Source organism: Bos taurus, chromosome 1 (genome assembly GCF_002263795.3).
Source record: "Bos taurus isolate L1 Dominette 01449 registration number 42190680 breed Hereford chromosome 1, ARS-UCD2.0, whole genome shotgun sequence".
Taxonomy (NCBI): Eukaryota; Metazoa; Chordata; class Mammalia; order Artiodactyla; family Bovidae; genus Bos; species Bos taurus.
In genome coordinates this window covers 70,278,187-70,299,001 of record NC_037328.1, presented here as the reverse complement: position 1 = coordinate 70,299,001, position 20,815 = coordinate 70,278,187, and the positions used below count along the sequence as shown (strand labels likewise).

Genomic DNA, 20,815 nt, shown 5'->3' with positions numbered 1-20,815 from the left:
AGTCATGTCCAACTCTTTCTGTGACCCTATGGATTGTAGCCCGCCAGGCTCCTAGATGGTAATAAATGGTAGAACTAGGGCTGAAGTCTGGCTATGTCATATGTCTCATTTAAGATAATAGTTTACTCTAAATTTCATTGTTTTGGAGCATGGCTTTGAAAACTTCATTGGCAGGCTTTGTAAAAGTGAAAGTCGCTCAGTCATCTCTGGCTCTTTGTGACCCAATGGACTGTATAGCCTGGCAGGCTCTTCTGTCCATGGAATTCTCCAGGCCAGAATACTGTAGTGTGTAGCCATTCCCTTCTCCAGGAGATCTTCCCAACCCAGGGACCAAACCCAGGTCTCCTGCATTGCAGGCAGATTCTTTACCATCTAAGCCACCAGGGAAGCCCTCATTTAAGATAATAGTTTTACTCTAAATTGCTTAGTTTTGGGCTGTGGCTTTGGAAACAGTTTATTGGCAGGGTATGTAATGAACCATATTTCAAGATGAAAATATTATGAGAATTCAGTCACAATTTTAAGGATGATCTTTATAAACTCTAAAGTTGAGTTCATTTTCCAATATTGTATAAAACCAGAATCCATTCTAGGCAGAAGTTCATGTTCTTTCCTGTGTGAGCAGAGAGTCTTTTAAATTGGTTGCATTACCTGAAAAGGAAAAATTTGTAATGTATTTGAATTATATTTAAAAATAAATGAGGGGAGAAAAATTTAATTAGAAAATTGCAGGAGTATATACATGTATGTATGTGTGTAAGTATATTTATATATACATCCTTTCTCATCATTAAGATTTAAGATCAATACTTAAGTAATCCTTATTGTCATGTATCTCTTAACTTCAGCTAACATGTTTCACTACCAGATAGCCACATGTATTTATGATGATTTAAATCTTTTAGATACCCTTTCTACCTGTCATGAACCAGTAGCTTGTAGTTTCTTTAATCGTTCTGTCAGAGCAGAACAAGAGTACCGTTTTCTCCAGCCTTCAGTTGTAGTTTTTTTCCCCTGTCCTCAAGCTTCCACTAACAGGCACTAGGAGGCCCTTAGGGCCACTGCTTGCTGCCTAATTTTAAGCCAGTTTTAGTGTTTTGTTACAGCAGCACTCCACTTCAGGTACCAATTTCTCTTTTGTTTTTCTATTGCCGTATAACAGATCACTGTAAAGCTGGGTGGCTTACAAAAACAACCCAGCAACAGTCATTAATCCTGAAACTTCCCTCAGAATTGGTGGTTTTCCCTTTGGTTCTCTGCTCTGCAAACTAACTTGCCACAAAAATTTCTGTTACATGAGGGTGAAAAATAGCTGATTCTAGAACTGGGGCACAGAAGTTGCAAAATAAGCCTGGAACATCTTGCTGTGTCAGAATAAAAGGAAATGCTAAAAAAAAAAAATGACATATCAAAAAGATACAGGAGGACTTCTCTGGTGGTATGGTATTTAGAAATCCGCCTATCAATACAGGGGGCACGGGTTCCATTTCTGGTCTCAGAAGATTCCACATGCTGCGGAACAGCTAAAACCTGTGTGCCACAACTACTGAGCCCATGGGCCTAGATCAAGCGAAGCCACCACAATGAGAGGTCTGTGCACCACAATGAAGATAGCCCCCACTCACCACAACTAGAGAAAGCCCACAGGCAGCAGCAAAGACCCAGTGCAACCAAAAACAAATAAATAAGCAAACAAACTAAAAGATACAGAAGCTAGTTTAAAGGGGAGTTTTTATAATCAGTTCAGTTCAGTCGCTCAGTTGTGTCCAGTTCTTTGTGACCCTGTGAACTGCAGCACACCAGGCCTCCCTGTCTGTCACCAACTCCTGGAGTCCACCCAAACCCATGTCCATTGAGTCAGTGATGCCATCCAACCATCTCTTCCTCTGTCGTCTCCTTCTCCTCCTGCCCTCAATCTTTCCTAGCATCAGGGTCTTTTCAAATGAGTCAGCTCTTCGCATCAGGTGGCCGTATCAGGTCTGGGTCAAAATGGGTTATAACATTGAATAAAATGAAAATCCATGAGTTTAGGCAGCAAATAGGTCAGTAAATGTACATCTTTTTTAAAAAAATAGGAAGGTATCATAAATTAAAAACATTTTAAACTTCAAAATGGAAAAAAGTCCTAATGTCAGTTTTTATATACCTAAGCCATTCTTTTGTTTGTTTGTTTTATAATCTATTTATTTTTTTGGTTGCACTGGGTCTTTGTTACCGCATGCAGGCTTTTTCTAGTTGCAGGGAACAAGGGCTACTCACCGTTGTGGTACACTCTGTTCTCATGGCAGTGGCTTCTTTTGTTGTGGGGCACAGGTTCTAGACACATGGGCTTCAGTAGTGGCAGCACACAGGCTCAGTAGTCACAGCTCAGGAGCTCTAGAGTACAGGCTCAGTAGTTGTGGCACACAGGTTTAGTTGCTCCATGCATATGGAATCTTCCTGACCATGGTTTGAACACATGTCCCCTGCATTGTCAGGCATGTTGCTATCCACTATGCCACCTGGGAAGTCCACCCTCCTATCTTGAGGCAGCATCTCTGACCAGGAGAGAGAGGCTGCAGATGGTCTGGGATGTGTGCATCTGCCCAAGTTTCTGTTCTGCATTGATAGAAACAATAATGCAATCTGAAGGGCTTTCTCAATCATACACTTTCTGAATCACTTGAAAAAAGTGTTGGAAAAGCCACTGTTTCCGAGTGTCCCTGCTGCTGGCATCGTCTAACTGAGGGTACTGGCACTGAGCATGCCTCCTTCATTCCCTTTGGAATAATCAGCCATCTTCCACCATAATTCTCCAGTACTTAGCATGTCTTCACCCTCCTTTAAGTAGGCCCCTTGGGGAGAATAAGAAGTTGACGGAAAAGGTTTATATGGCTTACTTTTTTAGCTACCAGAGGTCTTCCATATTGTTGTTATGAAATCTGACCAACGAAGACATCTTCTTTTTTTTTTATATATATATATTTTATTTTTTAACTTTACAATATTGTATTGGTTTTGCCATATATCAACATGCACCTGCCACAGGTATACACGTGTTCCCCATCCTGAACCCTCCTCCCTCCTCCCTCCCCGTACTATCCCTCTGGGTCGTCCCAGTGCACCAGCCCCAAGCATCCAGTATCCTGCATCGAACCAACACATCTTCTTAAGTCCTGGCCCCAGTGTGCTTCCAGGGCTCTCTCAGGCTCCCTCTGTGTGCCCCTTCCATCCAGCTTCCTAAGCCATTCTTTTTTATGGTTATAACCTATCTTAACTTTTTAAAAATTATAAATACCTATTTATGGTTTGATACACATAATAGTTTTTCCCTCAAGGGTTGGAATTGATTCATTTTATCTAAAATGTACTTCTTTAGAAATTATTTTCAATCCAGGTTATGTAGTGTTTCTTAAAAACAAAAAAATAAAGATAAAATTGTAATTTTGTCCTTTTTCAGTATATTAATTATGCCTTACCATAGATGAAGCTCTATAGATGGAAGACAGGATTCTTTATTCTTATTCTACAGTTTTTGTTTCATTCATTTATTTGGTCTTTTTTTGAATAAATATTGAGTGCTATTATATGCTATGTACTGTGGCACTACTAAGTGCCAACTTATACAGAGTTGAACAAAGCAGACCTTTTCCCTACTCTTTAAACATTCACCATGTGAATCTAGAGTGATCATTCTCGTGCACCCCCCTATAATATTGAAGATTCTCTTTACATTGTTTTAGACTTTTTTCTTTAACATAGTATTTTTAAACTTGTATATTTGAAATGAGTTTAACTTTGAGGGTAACTTTTTTTTATAAATAAGGAAAATCAGCATTTCATTGCAAGCAATATGTTTTAAAACTTTTTCCATTGAAATATTTCTTTTACTTATCTGAAGCTGCCATAATACATTTTTTTAGCTAAAAGTTTTTTCATATTTTTTATCAGGCCAAAATAGGCTTTTTCTGCTTTGTTCAACTGAATAATACATCCAGGAGCTGTGCCAGGGTGGTATAGTTGTCGGCTCATATTAAGACCAAGGCCACATTCAGGATATGATATGTAGAAGTAACTTAATAGCTTAATTTGCAGAGTTGCTTATTATCCAGTTTATGGCTTTTTACAATACTTGGCAAATCTCAGTTGAGCATGCAGTCTGGAAAACAGCCTACAACTGACTACATTGACACAGAGATGGAAATTTAGAGGGCTCATGTGGGAATAACTAGTCTTATCTATATGTGTGAAATCAAATTTACTCTAGTGATACAAAAATATAGCAACCTCTCTTTATTTAACCTCACTGAAAGATAAGGAAACTGTTAAGCATTTTAATGTAAATCTTCAAATAAGTGTTTTCTACCTTTATGCTTTTTAAATTAAGTATACTGAAAGCAGTATTCTTTTTGGTGACCAAAGATCATAAGTTATTTTATTGTACTCTGCTATATTTTATTGCTATATTTATATTTACATTTATCTGCTATATTTATAATTTATAATACCTTGTAATTGGTGAGGTGGTGATATTTTCACTGTATTGCTGTCAACCTTATGAAGATAGCTTTATGTGTGTGCCTCTTTGCATTTTATATGAAAATAATGAAATAATTTTGAAGTATATGAAATATACTTTATTTGAATTTCATATATATTTGAAAATATATGAAATATATTTTATTCCTAATTTATATTTATCTGCTATATTTATATTTACAATACCTTGTAATTGGTGAGATGATGGTATTTTCGCTGTATTGCTGTCAACCTTATGAAGATAGCTTTATGTGTGTGCCTCTTTGCATTTTATATGAAAATAATGAAATAATTTTGAAGTATATGAAATAATTTTCTGTGCATTATTTGATTTTATTCTTAGAACAATCCTAAGAGGCAGTGACAGAAGAGATGAAGAAAAATGGTTGGGCTCACAATTTATTTGAACCAAGAAATTGAGTGTTTGTTGATAAGATTATATTGGGGGGCAGGGGGACAGAGAAAGGTGTCAAGATGCTTCCAGAATCCTGACTTAAGCAATTGGATAAATAAAAGCATCATGTACTGAGAAAGGAAATACTGCAAAAAGAGTGTATTTGCACATATGTAACATTTCAGTGGCATTGTATGTGAAGTTAGTCCTCAGAAGCTCAGAAGTCTTTTTTACCTCTGTGGAAACACATGAGGTAGTTTCAGAGCATTCAGTTTACATACAAACTCAGGACACTGCCTATAACATGAGAATTTCCTATATCAATTTAGTTACCAAGTCAAATATGGTTAAATTTTTATTTCAGCCTTTATTTCCTTCTTTTGAACTTTAATGATTAATAAAATTGGAAGTATTAGTAGTCTAGCTGAGGAGACTTTGCTGTTTTGAGTACAGTTGAGATTCTTATAGTAAGAAAGAAGGAAAGAGCATAGATACTCAAAGGGCAATGAACTACATCTTTCATAAATAACATGGCCCTTTAAAAAGTTCAAATATATTGATTGGGTCTCCTTGTTAGTTCCTCAGTCTTGTCCAACTCTTTGTGACCCTGTGGACCGTAGTCCACCAGGCTCCTCTGTCCATGGAATTTTCCAGGCAAGAATATTGGAATGGGTTGCCATTTCCTTCTCCAGGGAGTCTTCCTGACCTAGGGATCGAACCAGGTCTCCCGCATTGCAGGCAGATTCTTTACCATCTAAGACACCAGGGAAGTGTATTGATTAGGTGATAATGTTAAATATAGAGTGTTTCAGTTAAAATATTAAGATTGTCAGACAATAAAAAGAAAGAAAATCTACCTATAGGTTGTTTATAAGAAACATGTTCAAAGTGTAATAATCCAAAAAGTTCGAAACTAAAAAACAGGAAAAAGTACTCTGTAGAAATATTGATTGTTAGTTTTCTGTGCTATATAACAAATTATCACAAATTTAGCAGCTCTTCCTGGTTTCTTTGGATCAGGAGTCTAGGCACACCTTAGCCTGGTCTACTGCAAGGTGTTGATCTAGATTGAATTCTCATCTTGAGGTGAAGAATCTGCTTCCACGCTCCCTCAGGTTGTTGGCAGAATTTATTTCCTTGAAACTATAGAGTTTGCAGCAACTTACTTCTTCAAAGTTGGCAACAGAGATAGAACAGATTGGATAAGAGAATCATAACCACAGGAATGGCATCACATCATGTTTGCAATATTCTATTGGTTAGGAGCAAGTTGGTTACTTTTGAAGGCCCACCTACACTCAAGTGGAAAAAGGGATATTATACAGGGTGTTAATAGGGATCATGGGAGTCACATTAAAGTCAGTCCAACAAACCAACCAAAAGAAGAGATTTCAAAGCAAGTAACTGTACTAGGAATAAAAGGAGTAGTAACTTAGGAGTTATAAAAAGTTTGGTTTTTCAGTTCAGTTCAGTCGCTCAGTCATGTCCGACTCTGCAACCCGATGAACCACAGCACACCAGGCCTCCCTGTCCATCATCAACTCCCGGAATCCACCCAAACCCATGTCCATCGAGTCAGTGATGCCATCCAACCATCTCATCCTCTTTCGTCCTCTTCTCCTCCTGCCTTCAATCTTTCCCAGCATCAGGGTCTTTTCCAATGAGTCAGAAGATAGTAATTTAAAATTTTGGGGGTACCTAAACCCAAAACTCCAAAATACATAAGGAAAGGGTTAAATAATTATACAGAGAAATAGACAAGATAGCAATAAAAATGAAACACTGTAATATACCCTTCTCTCTCAGCAGTTGATACAAAAAACTGACCAAAAAATAAATCAGTAAGGATGCACCTTAAACAATGCAGTTAAATAAATATGACCTAATAGATATAACCAAAACATTGTTCCAATTGTAGAATAAACATTCTTGTCAAACTCACATGGGCTTCCCAGATAATTCAGTGGTAAAGAATCTGCCTGCCAATACAGGAGACATGGGTTCAATCCCTGGGTTGGGAAGATCCCCTGGAAAAGGGAATGGCTACCCACTCCAGTATTCTTACCTGAAGAATTCCATAGTCAGAGGAGCCATGGGGTCACAAAGAACTGCCCCAGATGGAAAGCTTAGTTCCAGTGCACCGTAGAGGTTGTTTCACTATTTTGGTGTAAAATGCCATTGAAGGTGCTCCAGCAGCTTGATCTGAGCTCCAAGGATGAGGCAAACCATGAATTGGCAAAGGAAAATAATTCACTTAAAGGAACTCTAGCAGCAAGAGAAAGGATGAATAAGGATTACATCTAGAAAAAAGCAACTTCAATGAAATAGAGCTATTTGAAGAGATACATGACAAGTTTAACAAACAGAACAAAACAGAATGATCCAATAATTCCACTCCTGGGCATGTATCTGGAGAATATTCTAATTTGAAAAGATACATGCACTTTAGTGTTTATAGCAGCACTATTTACAATAGCCAAGACATGGAAGCAACATAAATGTCTCTTGACAGATGAATGGATAAAGATGTGGTACATACGTATACAATGAAATATTACTCAGCTGTAAAAAAGGAGGAAATAATGCCATCTGCAGCAACATAGATGGATCTAGTGATTATCATACTAAGTGAAGGAAGTCAGACAGAGAAAGACAAATATCATATGATATCACTTATTTGTGGAATTGTAAAAAGTGATACAGATGAACTTGTTTACAAAACAGAAACAGACTTCAGACATAGAGGATAGATTTATGGCTACCAAGAGCAAAGGACAGGAAGGAGGTGGGGATAAATTAGAAGTTTGGAATTAGCAGATACAGACTACTACATACAAAATAAACAAGGTCTTACTGTAACAGCACAGGGAACTATGTTCAATATCCTGTAATAAACTCTAGTGGAAAAGAATCTGAAAAAGGAGATATATGTCAAGTTACATATATATATATGGGCATGTGTGTGTGTGTGTATGTATGTATGTATGTGTGTGTGTGTGTATATATATATGTGTGTGTGTGTGTGTGTGTGTGTGTGTGTGTATATGGGCTTCCCTGGTGGCTCAGATGATAAAGAATCCACCTGCAATGCGGGAGACCTGGATTTGATCCCTGGGTTGGGAAGATCCCCTGGAGGAGGGCATAGCAACCCAATCCAGTCTTCTTGCCTGGAGAATCCCCATAGATGGAGCCTGGGGTCACAAAGAGTCAGGCAGGACTGACCCACTAAGCACAGCACAGTGCACGCACGCACGCACACACACGGAACATAGTGCAAAGTGTACTACTGGTTTACAAAAGAAGATAAGGTAAATGTTTGGTTTTTTCCCCTTTGTCAGCTTTCAAGATAATGAATTGGTTCTTTATCATCTTTGGGGGAGTGTTTTATTTTAAACTCCTATAATTCAGTAGCATGTTATAGATTGCAGTCTGCTGCATTTATTGTCTTTACTGAATCTCAAATTGTCTCATCTTTGGCCAGTGGGAGCAGAGATGTTTCCTGAGTCCTTTTGATATGACCCTGATACTTTTTGACTGATAAAGAGACAGTATTTTATTTTGTTTTGTTTTTCTTCATTTTTCAGAAAACTTCAGGATGTTGTCTGTGCTTTTGGGAATGTGGATTTTAGGGATCCGTTTGTTTTCTAGGATATTTGATACTTAGCATGATCTGTGATGTGATTTGTAGGCTGATATTCCTTGGAATTTATGTTACTTGCAAAGAATAATGGTTTTATCTTTTTAGTATTTGTGTGTGTGTGCCAGGTCGCTTCTGTCTGGCACATGTCTGAACTCTGTGAGACCCCATGGACTGTTGCCCAACAGGCTTCTCTATCCATGGGATTCTCCAGGCAGGAATACTAAAGTGGGTTGCCATGCCCTCCTCCAGGGGATCTTCCTGTCTCAGGATTCGAACCCCCATCTGTTACATCTCCTGCATCGGCAGGAGGCTCTTTACCATTCAGGCCACCTGGGAAGCCCATTTAGTATTTATGGAGACTCAAAAGTAACCAACAGGGCTTCCCTGGTGGCTCAGACTATAAATAATCTGCCTGCAATATGGGAGACCTGGATTCGATTCCTTGGTCGGGAAGATCCCCTGGAGAAGGGCATGACAACCCACTTGAGTATTCTTGCCTGGAGAATTCGATGGACAGAGGAACCTGGTGGGCTACATGTCTGTGGGGTCGCAAAGAGTCAGACCCAATTGAGTGACACCCAAAAGGAACCAGCATTTTCCAGCAACAGATGTAGAGGCATATGTTAAGCTGGTTTATTCAATCAGTTAATATTTGAATGTTTACTCTGGAACAAACTCCACAATAGGAACTCTGGGAGATTCTAACAATTATGAAACCTACTTTTTGTTTAAAATTTTTATAAAATAAGTTCCAGGGATTGATTTTAAAATTGCTTGTTTCAGATCTGTCACGAAATCGCCTCTCAGAAATTCCCATAGAAGCATGTCACTTCGTTTCTCTTGAGAATCTCAATTTATACCAAAATTGTATTCGATATGTACCAGAGGCAATTCTAAACCTACAAGCACTAACTTTCTTAAATATTAGGTAAGAACTTTTTTTTAAATTTTAGTTTTGTGTGGTGTTTTCATTTTTCCTCTTCCCTTTCACTAAAGTTAACGTTATCTGAGGAATTCCCTGTGGTGGTCCGGTGGCTAGAACCCCATGCTTCCATTTCAAGGGGCGCAGGTTTCATGCCTGGTCAGGGAACTAAAATCTTGCATTCTTTGCAGCCAAAAAATAGAAATGATACTTTTAAAAAAAATTACATCATCTGTTTATATCAGCAATATCTCTTCATGTTTTTAGGCTAAATTAACAGTATTTTCTGGGTCCCTCTAGTTTCTCCTTTTGTCTTTGCCTTTGCAATAGTTAACAAACTCTAATAAGAGCTGTTACCCTAATTGTTTTGTAGCAGTGGTTCTCCAATTACATTTTCAAATAAATTTCATCAAATAAGAATGGTAGATCTGAAATTATTTTGATTTTTGTGATTATGTATTTTTGTATACTAAGTTCTGAACATATAAATGCATTTATTTAACTCATCTACTCCATTGTTTCACATCTTACAAGACTTCTTTTGTTATTTCATTATAAAAAGTTATAAATGTTGACTGGAGAAAATAAATTTAGAAAAGTAAAGGAAATCCATCAAAATGTGTCTGAATTAACAGATGAATTTTTCCTTTTTTTCTAGGCCTTTAGTCGAATTTTTAAATAAATTTTTCCCCTTGTTAAGAAATATCCTTTGGAAATATTTTTTATATGTAATCATTTTAATGTATAGTTTATATATTTCTAAAACTCATTTTTGCTCTCAGATATTTACTTATTTCAGTTTTTTCTTATAAAAGTAGAACTAGTAGACAGCTTTGTATGTGAATGTCTAATTATTAGATATTAGAAGTTTTAATGGCTCATGATCAGTTAATAAAATCATCAAAAGATCTTACAAATGGGGGCAATTGTTACTAAGGATTAAGATGTTAAATATGCATAAGGAAAATTTTAACTTATTTTTATCCTTATGATGTATTTTTTACTTCCAGTTCTGATTTGTATACTTTTGTTTAGATAAAAGATTTCTTATCTATACTTCAGTCAGTATGATATGTCTAAAATCACAATCTGTCCATTTTTTCCCATAGAACTATATTTGGTTTGTTTATATACATTTGGTTATAATGCTGTAATGATGAGGCAAGTAAATTATAAATACTTTTAATGTTTATAACTCTTTGGAAAGAAGAGAGGATGCTAGTTATCTACCCTATTTTAAAATAATTTTTTCTTATATAAATTTAACTGTAATACAATAATATGATTTGTTTATGAGACTTTTCATTATTTGCTAAGGAGTTTTATGGTGCAAGAGTCCTGTAAACCCTGTGATTTACAGTTGAGGAATCTGTGTAAGATGCAGATTAATTAAATGCTTTGCCTAAAAAACAAAGCTGACAAGTGACAAACTTGAACTCAAATCTGTTTTTTCAAACTCAAATCTAATATCCTGTTTCTTTCTTGTAAGATTTACAGTTGTTATTATACTGAGTGTAGAATGAGAAAGATGGCAATTTTTCTCCCTGAGTGTTGGGCTCTGACTTAGTTCTTTTTCTGCTTACCCATTTAGTCGGAACCAACTGTCAACATTGCCGGTACACTTGTGTGAGTTACCATTGAAAGTCTTAATTGCTAGTAATAACAAATTGGTCTCACTTCCAGAAGAAATTGGACATCTCAGACATTTAACGGAACTTGTAAGTGAATATTTCATTTTTTGATTGTTTTATGTATATATGTATGTATATTAAAAAGCAGAAATATCACTTTGCCGACAAAAACCATAGCTTTGACTATATGGACCTTTGTTGACACAGTGATGTCTTTAGTTTTTAATATGCTGTCTAAGTTTATAATAGCTTTCCTTCCAAGGAGCAAGCATCTTTTAATTTCATGGCTGCAGTTACTGTCAGCAGTAATTTTGGAGCCCAAGAAAATAAAATCTGTCACTGCTTCTGTCAGTCAAAAGCCTATATACATTTTAAAAATCAAATTCTAGTACAAACTGTGGAATTATTCCTGGACAAAGAATCATAGTATTTTTTACAACCGGTGGGTATTATGCTGTCCAAACCTCATTTTGCAGATAGTTTAAAGCTGGCAAGTTTGTAATATCAGTACAGTTCTTTACTTTGTATCTTTTTGAAATAGGATGTGAGCTGCAATGAAATTCAAACAATACCTTCCCAAATTGGTAATTTGGAGGCCTTGAGAGACCTTAATGTAAGAAGAAATCACTTAGTACGTTTGCCTGAAGGTAAGAAACTGTGAAACAGTTGTTTTGTTTTTTTGCCTTTTTATTTTATCTCTCAGACTGATGTGCACATCACAAATGTATAAAAGTTACAGCAAGTGTTTGAGATGTAATGATTTATTTAATACATGTTATCTGTTCTGTTATAGATTTTAAAAGCTAGACTTTTCATTGAAAAGCTCTAATAACTATTGAGTAGTGATAGTAATTTTAGATCATGTTAACTGATAACATAGGGTCTCTGGAAGTTTCATTTGGTATAACTACTTAAGAGAAATTTCACATGTTTTTGATAAATCATATACATGATTACTGGAAAAACATAGCTTTGACTAGACAGACCTTTGTTGGCAAAGTGATGTCTGTTTTTTAATACGCTGTCTAGGTTTGTCATAGCTTTTTTTGCAAAAAGCAAGCGTCTTTTAATTTCATGGCTGCAGGCACCATCTGCAGTGATTCTTCCTGCACCAGAGATTCACATCATTCATTTTGAGAAATTGTTTTATATCTGTTTGATAATTTCCTATCTTCTGATTCCTGTTTTCTCTTTTGAGAATTTTTGTTAATTGGATAGTGGACTCTTAATTGATCTTATGGTTTTCTTATCTTTTTTATTGTTCATTTCTTTGTCATTTTGTTTAACCATGTGGTAACAGTTCAACCATTTATAGTCTAACCATTCTTCTGAATTTTTAATTTCTGCCATCTAATTTTTCATCTCTAAGAACCCTTACTTTTTGCTGATTTAAAAACAAAATCCTTTCCTTTTTCAGTAATTTAGTATTTTATTTTTCTGAAATTGGAGACATTAGTTCTAGTTTTCAGAGTTTTCTTCTGTTTCCTGTAAATCTGTTTTTTCCTGCACTCATTTTTTTCCTTTGTTTTGCATATTTTGATTTCTCTCTTATATGTTGAAAGCTCTTCTAAATGTTTGTGGGTCATATACCATTTATACAAAGCTAATTAGAAATTTCAAGTATACTGGGAAGAAATTGTATTAAGCAGTAAGCTGGATATTTTACTGGAGGAAACTATATCAGCATCTAAAGGCCTTTTGTATGGGACTATATAGTTTGTCCAGAGAAAGATGTTTTCTTTCTTCTACATTGTGTATCTTCCTAACTAACTAATGGGGTGAGGTTGGGTAGCAAAGTGCTGAGGTCTTGTCACTAAATGTGTAGACTTTCACTTAAATCCTCCATTTTTAGCAGGGAACTCATCCTAACTTTCCATTGTGCAGTCCTTGAGGCTTTCAATTCAGTTTCACTAAAGGATAACTTGTTGATTCCTGTTGTGAATGGAAAGCAGCATGCATAGTTGGGATTGAAAACCTATGCATCTAACTTGTTTTTATACAGATTGTCATCTGATCCTTTTGTTATTCCCACCTTTCTGTGGTATCAGACCCAGTTTCTAAGACTTTCTGTTGTTCTATAAGGGGTCACCATTTCATGCACAGTTGGGCAGCGTAAAGGACAGAAACGATATGGACCTAACAGAAGCAGAATATATTAAGACGAGGTGGCAAGAATATACAGAAGAACTGTACGAAAAAGATCTTAATGACCTGGATAATCATGATGGTGTGATCACTTACCTAGAGACAGATATCATGGAGTGTGAAGTCACATGGGCCTTAGGAAGCATTACTACGAACAAAACTAGTGGAGGTGGTAGAATTCCAGCTGAGCTATTTCAAATCCTAAGAGATGATACTGTTAAAGTGCTATACTCAATATGCCAGCAAATTTGGAAAACTCAGCAGTGGCCACAGGACTAGAAAAGGTCAGTTTTCATTCTAATTCCAAAGAAAGACAATGCCAAAGAATGTTCAAACTACTGCACAATTGCACTCATTTAAAATATTAGCAAGGTAATGCTCAAAATCCTTGCAGCTAGGCTTCATCACTGTGTGAACCAAGAACTTCCAGATGTTCAAACTGGATTTAGAAAAAGCAGAGGAACCAGAGATCAAATTGAAAACATCTGTTGGGTCATAGGAAGGGCAAGGGAATTTAAAAAAAAAATCTACTTCTGCTTCACTAAAGGCTAAAGCCTTTGTGTGGATCATAACAAACTGTGGAAAATTCTTAAAGAGATGGGAATACCAGACCACCTTACCTGCCTCCTGAGAAACCTGTATGCAGGTCAAGAAGCTACAGTTAGAACTGGACATGGAACAGCGGATTGGTTCAAAATTGGGAAGGGAGTATGTTAAGGCTGTATATTGTCACCCTGCTTATTTAACTTATATGCAGAGTCCATCATGTGAAATGCTGGGCTGGGAGAATCACAAGCTGGAATCAAAATTGCCAGGAGAAATATCAATAACCTCAGATATGCAGATGACACCACCCTAATGGCAGAAAGTGAAGAGGAACTAAAGAGCCTCTTGATGAAGGTGAAAGAGGAGAGTGAAAAAAGCTGGCTTAAGACTCAACATTCAAAAAAAGAAGATCATGGCATCCAGTCCCATCACTTCATGACAAATAGAATGGGAACAAGTGGAAACAGTGACAGACTTTATTTTCTTGGACTCCAAGATCACTGCAAACAGTGAATGCAGCCATGAAATTAAAAGAAACTTGTTCCTTGGAAGAAAATCTATGATAAACCTAGACAGCATATTCAAAAGCAGAGACATCACTTTGCTGACAAAGGTTGGTCTAGTCAAAGCTATGGTTTTTCCAGTAGTCATGTACGGAAGTGAGAGTTGGACTATAAGAAAAGGTGAGCGCCAAAGAATTGATGCTTTCGAACTGTAGTGCTGGAGAAGACTCTTGAGAGTCCCTTGAACAGAGTGGAAATCAAACCAGAATATTCACTGGAAGGACTAATGCTGAAGTACCAATACTTCAGCCACCTGATCGAAGAGCCAATTCATTGGGAAAAAAACCCTGATCCTAGGAAAGATTGAGGGCAGGAGGAGAAGAGGGTATCAAAAGATGAGATGATGGGATGGCATCACCAACTCAATGGACATGAGTTTAAGCAAACTCTGGGAGTTGGTGATGGACAGGGAAGCCTGGCATGCTGTAGTCCATGGGGTTGCAAAGAGTCAGACACGAGTGAGCAACTGAACAGCAGCAACAACATAAGGGGTCAAATAGTTTGCTTTTCATTAATATTAACATCCCTAAGCACCTAGATTTCATTTTATGACACTTTGCTATATATCAGTTAATCACTAAGAAAGGATGAATGTAAATACTTAGGTTAAATCAATTATATTTAGATAGAAGCTCATGAAGAAAAAAATGTCTAGCTTTGAAATATCATTGTTTATTTCCACCTTACTTCCCTGCAGAACTAGCAGAGTTGCCTTTGATAAGGTTAGACTTTTCCTGCAACAAAATTACAACAATTCCTGTCTGTTATCGGAATCTCAGGCACCTGCAGATGATCACCCTAGATAACAATCCACTACAATCTCCTCCTGCACAGGTAAACCACAGTTGATTTGAAGTATGTTATAAACTTTTTGGACAAAGGATAAAGTTTAAAAGTTGTAAGTTATATGTATTTACTTTTTGTCAGAGATTAAGTTCTTTTAAAATAAATTCACACTCGTATGTATTCTTTAAAAGCCTTGAAGTAAATGAGATGGGAGATATGTAATGTTCCAAAAATGTTTTTCCTTTCACTAAATTGACTTTTTCACATTTGAAGGGTTCTTCCTTAAAGTTTTTTTTTTCCAATTAAGTTTGAGTTATTTCTTTCTAGTAAAACTTAAATGAAGACAATGTAAATGCTACAGACAAAATACTCAGTTTACAGAATTAAAGATCATCAGCGTATTTCTCATGACTGTTGTCTTTGTACCTTCCTGTTTTCTAAAATCTTAAGTTCCTCATTGAGTCAGTTTGGACTGAAATGAACCTACTTAATGAAGTTGTTATAAGGTAGCTTTACATACAGATTTTAGACATTCCACAATCTAAAAAGCTTTTTGTCTTATATTTTTCACCGTAGCTTTCCTTACTCTGCAGTTGATTCACCCTTGTACAAGTGTCTATATGGCAGCTGTTAAAGTGTTTGAGTAAACTTCATTAACTACAGAAAGGTCTCATATCCCTAAAGAGTTTATATGTTGATTTGTAGGACAGAAATAAATAGGTGGCAACAGAACTATATATGACTTTAATATTTAATCATTTCCTGCTTTTCTTTCTTACAGGAAGTAGGATTGAACACATAATTGTGCATGATTGTTGGATTTCTAAAAACAAAAGTTGCCAGTAGAATCCATGGGGAGCAATGCTTTAAATCTCTGACTGTGCCTAACTAGTCAATATAAGTTTACTTGGTATTCTAACAGTGTTTATAATCATGAATTATGTATACTATGTTACTAAAACTTATTAGTGACTAGAAAACAAAACCCTACATTTATATCACTTAAATACCTAAGGTAACAAATGATATAATGTGTTATAATGAATTAATTTTTAATATTACCGTACATACTTAATAGAAATACCTTCTATTTCCAATATACATTAAATAAAAAGCTGATTGTGATTTAAAAGGCAGGGGCTCCTTCAGTTAAAAAAATAAGTAAATTTAAAATTAAAAAAAATAAAAGAAGCAGAAGGAAAAAAGGTTTGGATACACATATATTTCAGATGAATAATAATTTGTTTCTATATGTTACTTTACTTAGATATGTATAAAAGGCAAAATCCACATATTTAAATACCTGAACATGCAGGCTTGTAAGATTGCTCCAGATCTGCCAGATTATGATAGGAGACCCATGGGTTTTGGCTCCTGGTGAGTATATTGTATTCTTCATTTATTATTTTCTATCTCACGGAGAAGCAAATAAATGGGACCCTTAAATTTGTCTGACGGTTTGTTTAACCAAAGCAAAATAACCTATTTTAACATTATTTTTCTCAGAATGCTTATATTAAGTAAAAAATAGATTACATAGATGTGACCAAGTATAGTTCTAAGTCAGGGTTTCTTAACCTCAGCACTGTGGATATTTCGAAATAGATAATTATTTGTGGTGAGGACCTGTCCCGTACACTGGAAGATACTCAACAGCTTCCCTGGCTTCTGTAGCACCTTCCCAACGTAACAAACAAAGGTGTCTCTAGTTATTACCAAATATCCTCTGAGAGGTCCTCAGTTGAAAACTGCTGGTCTAAGTGACTTTAATACTAACTAACCTTGGCTCTCCTTTTAACTAACTCTATAACTTAAGGCAACTCATTCAAACTTTCTGGGCTGCATTTTTCACAAAGGGAGTGAAGGTGTTAGATTTGATGGCCATGAACTGTAGTGTTGGAGAAGACTCTTGAGAGTCCCTTGGACTGCAAGGAGATCCAACCAGTCCATTCTGAAGGAGATCAGCCCTGGGATTTCTTTGGAAGGAATGATGCTAAAGCTGAAACTCCAGTACTTTGGTCACCTCATGCGAAGAGTTGACTGATTGGAAAAGACTGATGCTGGGAGGGATTGGGGGCAGGAGGAAAAGGGGACGACTGAGGATGAGATGGCTGGATGGCATCACCGACTCAATGCACATGAGTCTCAGTGAACTCCGGGAGTTGGTGATGGATAGGGAGGCCTGGCGTGCTGCGATTCATGGGGTTGCAGAGTCGAACACGACTGAGCGACTGAACTGACTGACTGAATGTCATTTTGGGATCTTTTAAGTCTGTGAATCCCTCAGCTGCATATAGCATCAGACTTTTACAAAGGCATTTTCTTGGCATTCCCAACCATTACAGCAGTCTTAAGTAACAGGAATTAAATTCATAAAGTCTTTAAACAGGCAAAATAGATATCTCAGTGAAGGTGTAATAATATTAATAAACTTTACTCAAGAGAACCCTTTAGGCATTCTCTTAGAATTTGTCACATTTTACGTAAAAGCACAGTCCTAACCTTCTCAGTGTCCTAACTTAAAACAGATGAAGAAACTTCTATTTTATTAGAGTTTCTAAAAGCAGACATATTAAAAATACAAAAATAATTCAAAGGAAAAAATAAAACCATAAAAAGCAGATGCATATTAACAAAATTCAAATTACTGATAAATTCTGAAAGGGAGAAAGATTCCAAGTGAAGACATAAGGGGGCTTTAAAGGTATTCGTGTCTCACCATACCTTAAAAGCTATGTCAGTTATAAGTATTCTTTTATTTTATATGGTATTTCATAATTTTAATAAGGTTTTTAAAAACAATGAAGCTCTAGAAACATAGCAGTTTGACATCACCAGACATATATGTAAAGTACCCTTCATATTTTATTTTATTTATTTATTTTTTTTTACCCTTCATATTTTAGTAAATTTTAAGTTATTACTATATTTTAGCACTGTACAGTAATTGGTGCTGCTTAAGAAAATGCTGAGATAAGAAAATGCTAAAATGCTACTTAAGATACTGCTAAGATTTTCCCAATAAAGGGAAATACATATAATTAAAAATTTTTTTTGTTTGTTTTACTTCTTTTTTTTTTTTCCAACTACAATTTTATTTTATTTTTAAACTTTACAAAATTGTATTAGTTTTGCCAAATATCAAAATGAATCCGCCACAGGTATACATGTGTTCCCCATCCTGAACCCTCCTCCCTCCTCCCTCCCCATAGCATCCCTCAGGGTCGTCCCAGTGCACTAACCCCAAGCATCCAGTATCGTGCATTGAACCTGGACTGGTAACTCATTTCATACATGATATTTTACATGTTGCAATGCCGTTCTCCCAAATCTTCCCACCCTCTCCCTCTCCCACAGAGTCCATAAGACTGTTCTATACATCACTGTCTCTTTTGCTGTCTCGTACACAAGGTTATTGTTACCATCTTTCTAAATTCCATATATATGCGTTAGTATACTGTATTGGTGTTTTTCTTTCTGGCTTACTTCACTCTGTATAATAGGCTCCAGTTTCATCCACCTCATTAGAACTGATTCAAATGTATTCTTTTTAATGGCTGAGTAATACTCCATTGTGTATATGTACCACCGCTTTCTTATCCATTCATCTGCTGATGGACATCTAGGTTGCTTCCATGTCCTGGCTATTATAAACAGTGCTGCGATGAACATTGGGGTACACGTGTCTCTTTCCCTTTTGGTTTCCTCAGTGTGTATGCCCAGCAGTGGGATTGCTGAATCATAAGGCAGTTCTATTTCCAGTTTTTTAAGGAATCTCCACACTGTTCTCCATAGTGGCTGTACTAGTTTGCATTCCCACCAACAGTGTAAGAGGGTTCCCTTTTCTCCACACCCTCTCCAGCATTTATTATTTGTAGACTTTTGGATCGCAGCCATTCTGACTGGTGTGAAATGGTACCTCATAGTGGTTTTGATTTGCATTTCTCTGATAATGAGTGATGTTGAGCATCTTTTCATGTGTTTGTTAGCCATCTGTATGTCTTCTTTGGAGAAATGTCTATTTAGTTCTTTGGCCCATTTTTTGATTGGGTTGTTTATTTTTCTGGAGTTGAGCTGGAGGAGTTGCTTGTATATTTTTGAGATTAGTTGTTTGTCAGTTGCTTCATTTGCTATTATTGTCTCCCTTTCTGAAGGCTGTCTTTTCACCTTACTAATAGTTTCCTTTGATGTGCAGAAGCTTTTAAGGTTAATTAGGTCCCATTTGTTTATTTTTGTTTTTATTTCCACTATTCTGGGAGGTGGGTCATAGAGGATCCTGCTGTGATGTATGTCAGAGAGTGTTTTGCCTATGTTCTCCTCTAGGAGTTTTATAGTTTCTGGTCTTACGTTGAGATCTTTAATCCATTTTGAGTTTATTTTTGTGTATGGTGTTAGAAAGTGTTCTAGTTTCATTCTTTTACAAGTGGTTGACCAGATTTCCCAGCACCACTTGTTAAAGAGATTGTCTTTCATCCATTGTATATTCTTGCCTCCTTTGTCAAAGATAAGGTGTCCATAGGTGCGTGGATTTATCTCTGGGCTTTCTATTTTGTTCCATTGATCTATATTTCTGTCTTTGTGCCAGTACCATACTATCTTGATAACTGTGGCTTTGTAGTAGAGCCTGAAGTCAGGTAGGTTGATTCCTCCAGTTCCATTCTTCTTTCTCAAGATCACTTTGGCTATTCGAGGTTTTTTGTATTTCCATACAAATTGTGAAAGTATTTGTTCTAGCTCTGTGAAGAATACTGTTGGTAGCATGATAAGGATTGCATTGAATCTATAAATTGCTTTGGGTAGTATACTCATTTTCACTATATTGATTCTTCCAATCCATGAACATGGTATATTTCTCCATCTATTAGTGTCCTCTTTGATTTCTTTCACCAGTGTTTTATAGTTTTCTATATAGCTTTCTCTGCCTAAAGTCTTCAGAAGCAGCTTTATAATGATATTCGGAGTTTTTTGGTCTGGCTGTTAGACTGCAGATTTGTATAGACTGAAGGACATTGGGAACACCAGCTTTAATCTAGTTGTTTTGATTTAGTACACTTAAACAAGTACAGGGAGAAATTATGCATATGCATAAAATATTCCTACCAGAACATCCTCAGTACTAGCACTTTTAACTCTGAGAAGACTAAAAGCAGGTATGTGGTGTTAAGGAAGACAAAATGATTTCGAAAAGATGGTGGGGGAGGTGGAGATTAGGTCTTACAGTGTGCTGATCTAGGTCTGTCTTAGAGGAAGAATTTTGGCAGTGGGGAAGATATGAGGAAAGCCAGACCACTAATACCAAGAATTTTTAAATTTTCTCCATTATTTCCTTTTCATTTCTTTTTCCTCTTACCTCACTTCATTGCTTAAAATATGGAACTCTTATTTCTTATCTCTAGAAGAAAGTTTTGTTTTTCCTATTTAAATATTTCTAAAAGTTTCTACTCCTGTACTGTTTAGAAAAAAAATGTACAGCAACAAAAAAAGTAGCTTTTAGAGGACTTTGCTGGTAGTCCAGGAGTTAAGACTCAGCTCTTCCACTGCTAGGGTTTGGGTTTGATCCCCCTTCTGGGAACTGAGATCCCACATGCCACATGCCATGAGGTGCAGGGCAAAAAAGTAAATAAATAACACTAATCTTTTTTTTTTTTAAGTAGTTTTTATTTTATATAT

The 20,815-nt window shown here is 36.2% G+C and overlaps 1 protein-coding gene across 12 annotated transcripts in view; it reads left to right on the top strand.

The window, feature by feature from the left end:
* Positions 1-20,815, top strand: part of LRCH3 (leucine rich repeats and calponin homology domain containing 3) — a 107,848-nt gene that overhangs the window by 36,505 nt on the left and 50,528 nt on the right. For all 12 annotated transcript variants that reach the window (XM_024994827.2, XM_024994814.2, XM_024994821.2 and 9 more), the window contains exons 2-6: positions 9,336-9,480; positions 11,066-11,192; positions 11,647-11,752; positions 15,057-15,193; positions 16,413-16,522. In XM_024994827.2, coding sequence (XP_024850595.1) covers positions 9,336-9,480; positions 11,066-11,192; positions 11,647-11,752; positions 15,057-15,193; positions 16,413-16,522 — 625 coding nt within the window. The remainder of the gene's footprint in view (positions 1-9,335; positions 9,481-11,065; positions 11,193-11,646; positions 11,753-15,056; positions 15,194-16,412; positions 16,523-20,815) is intronic.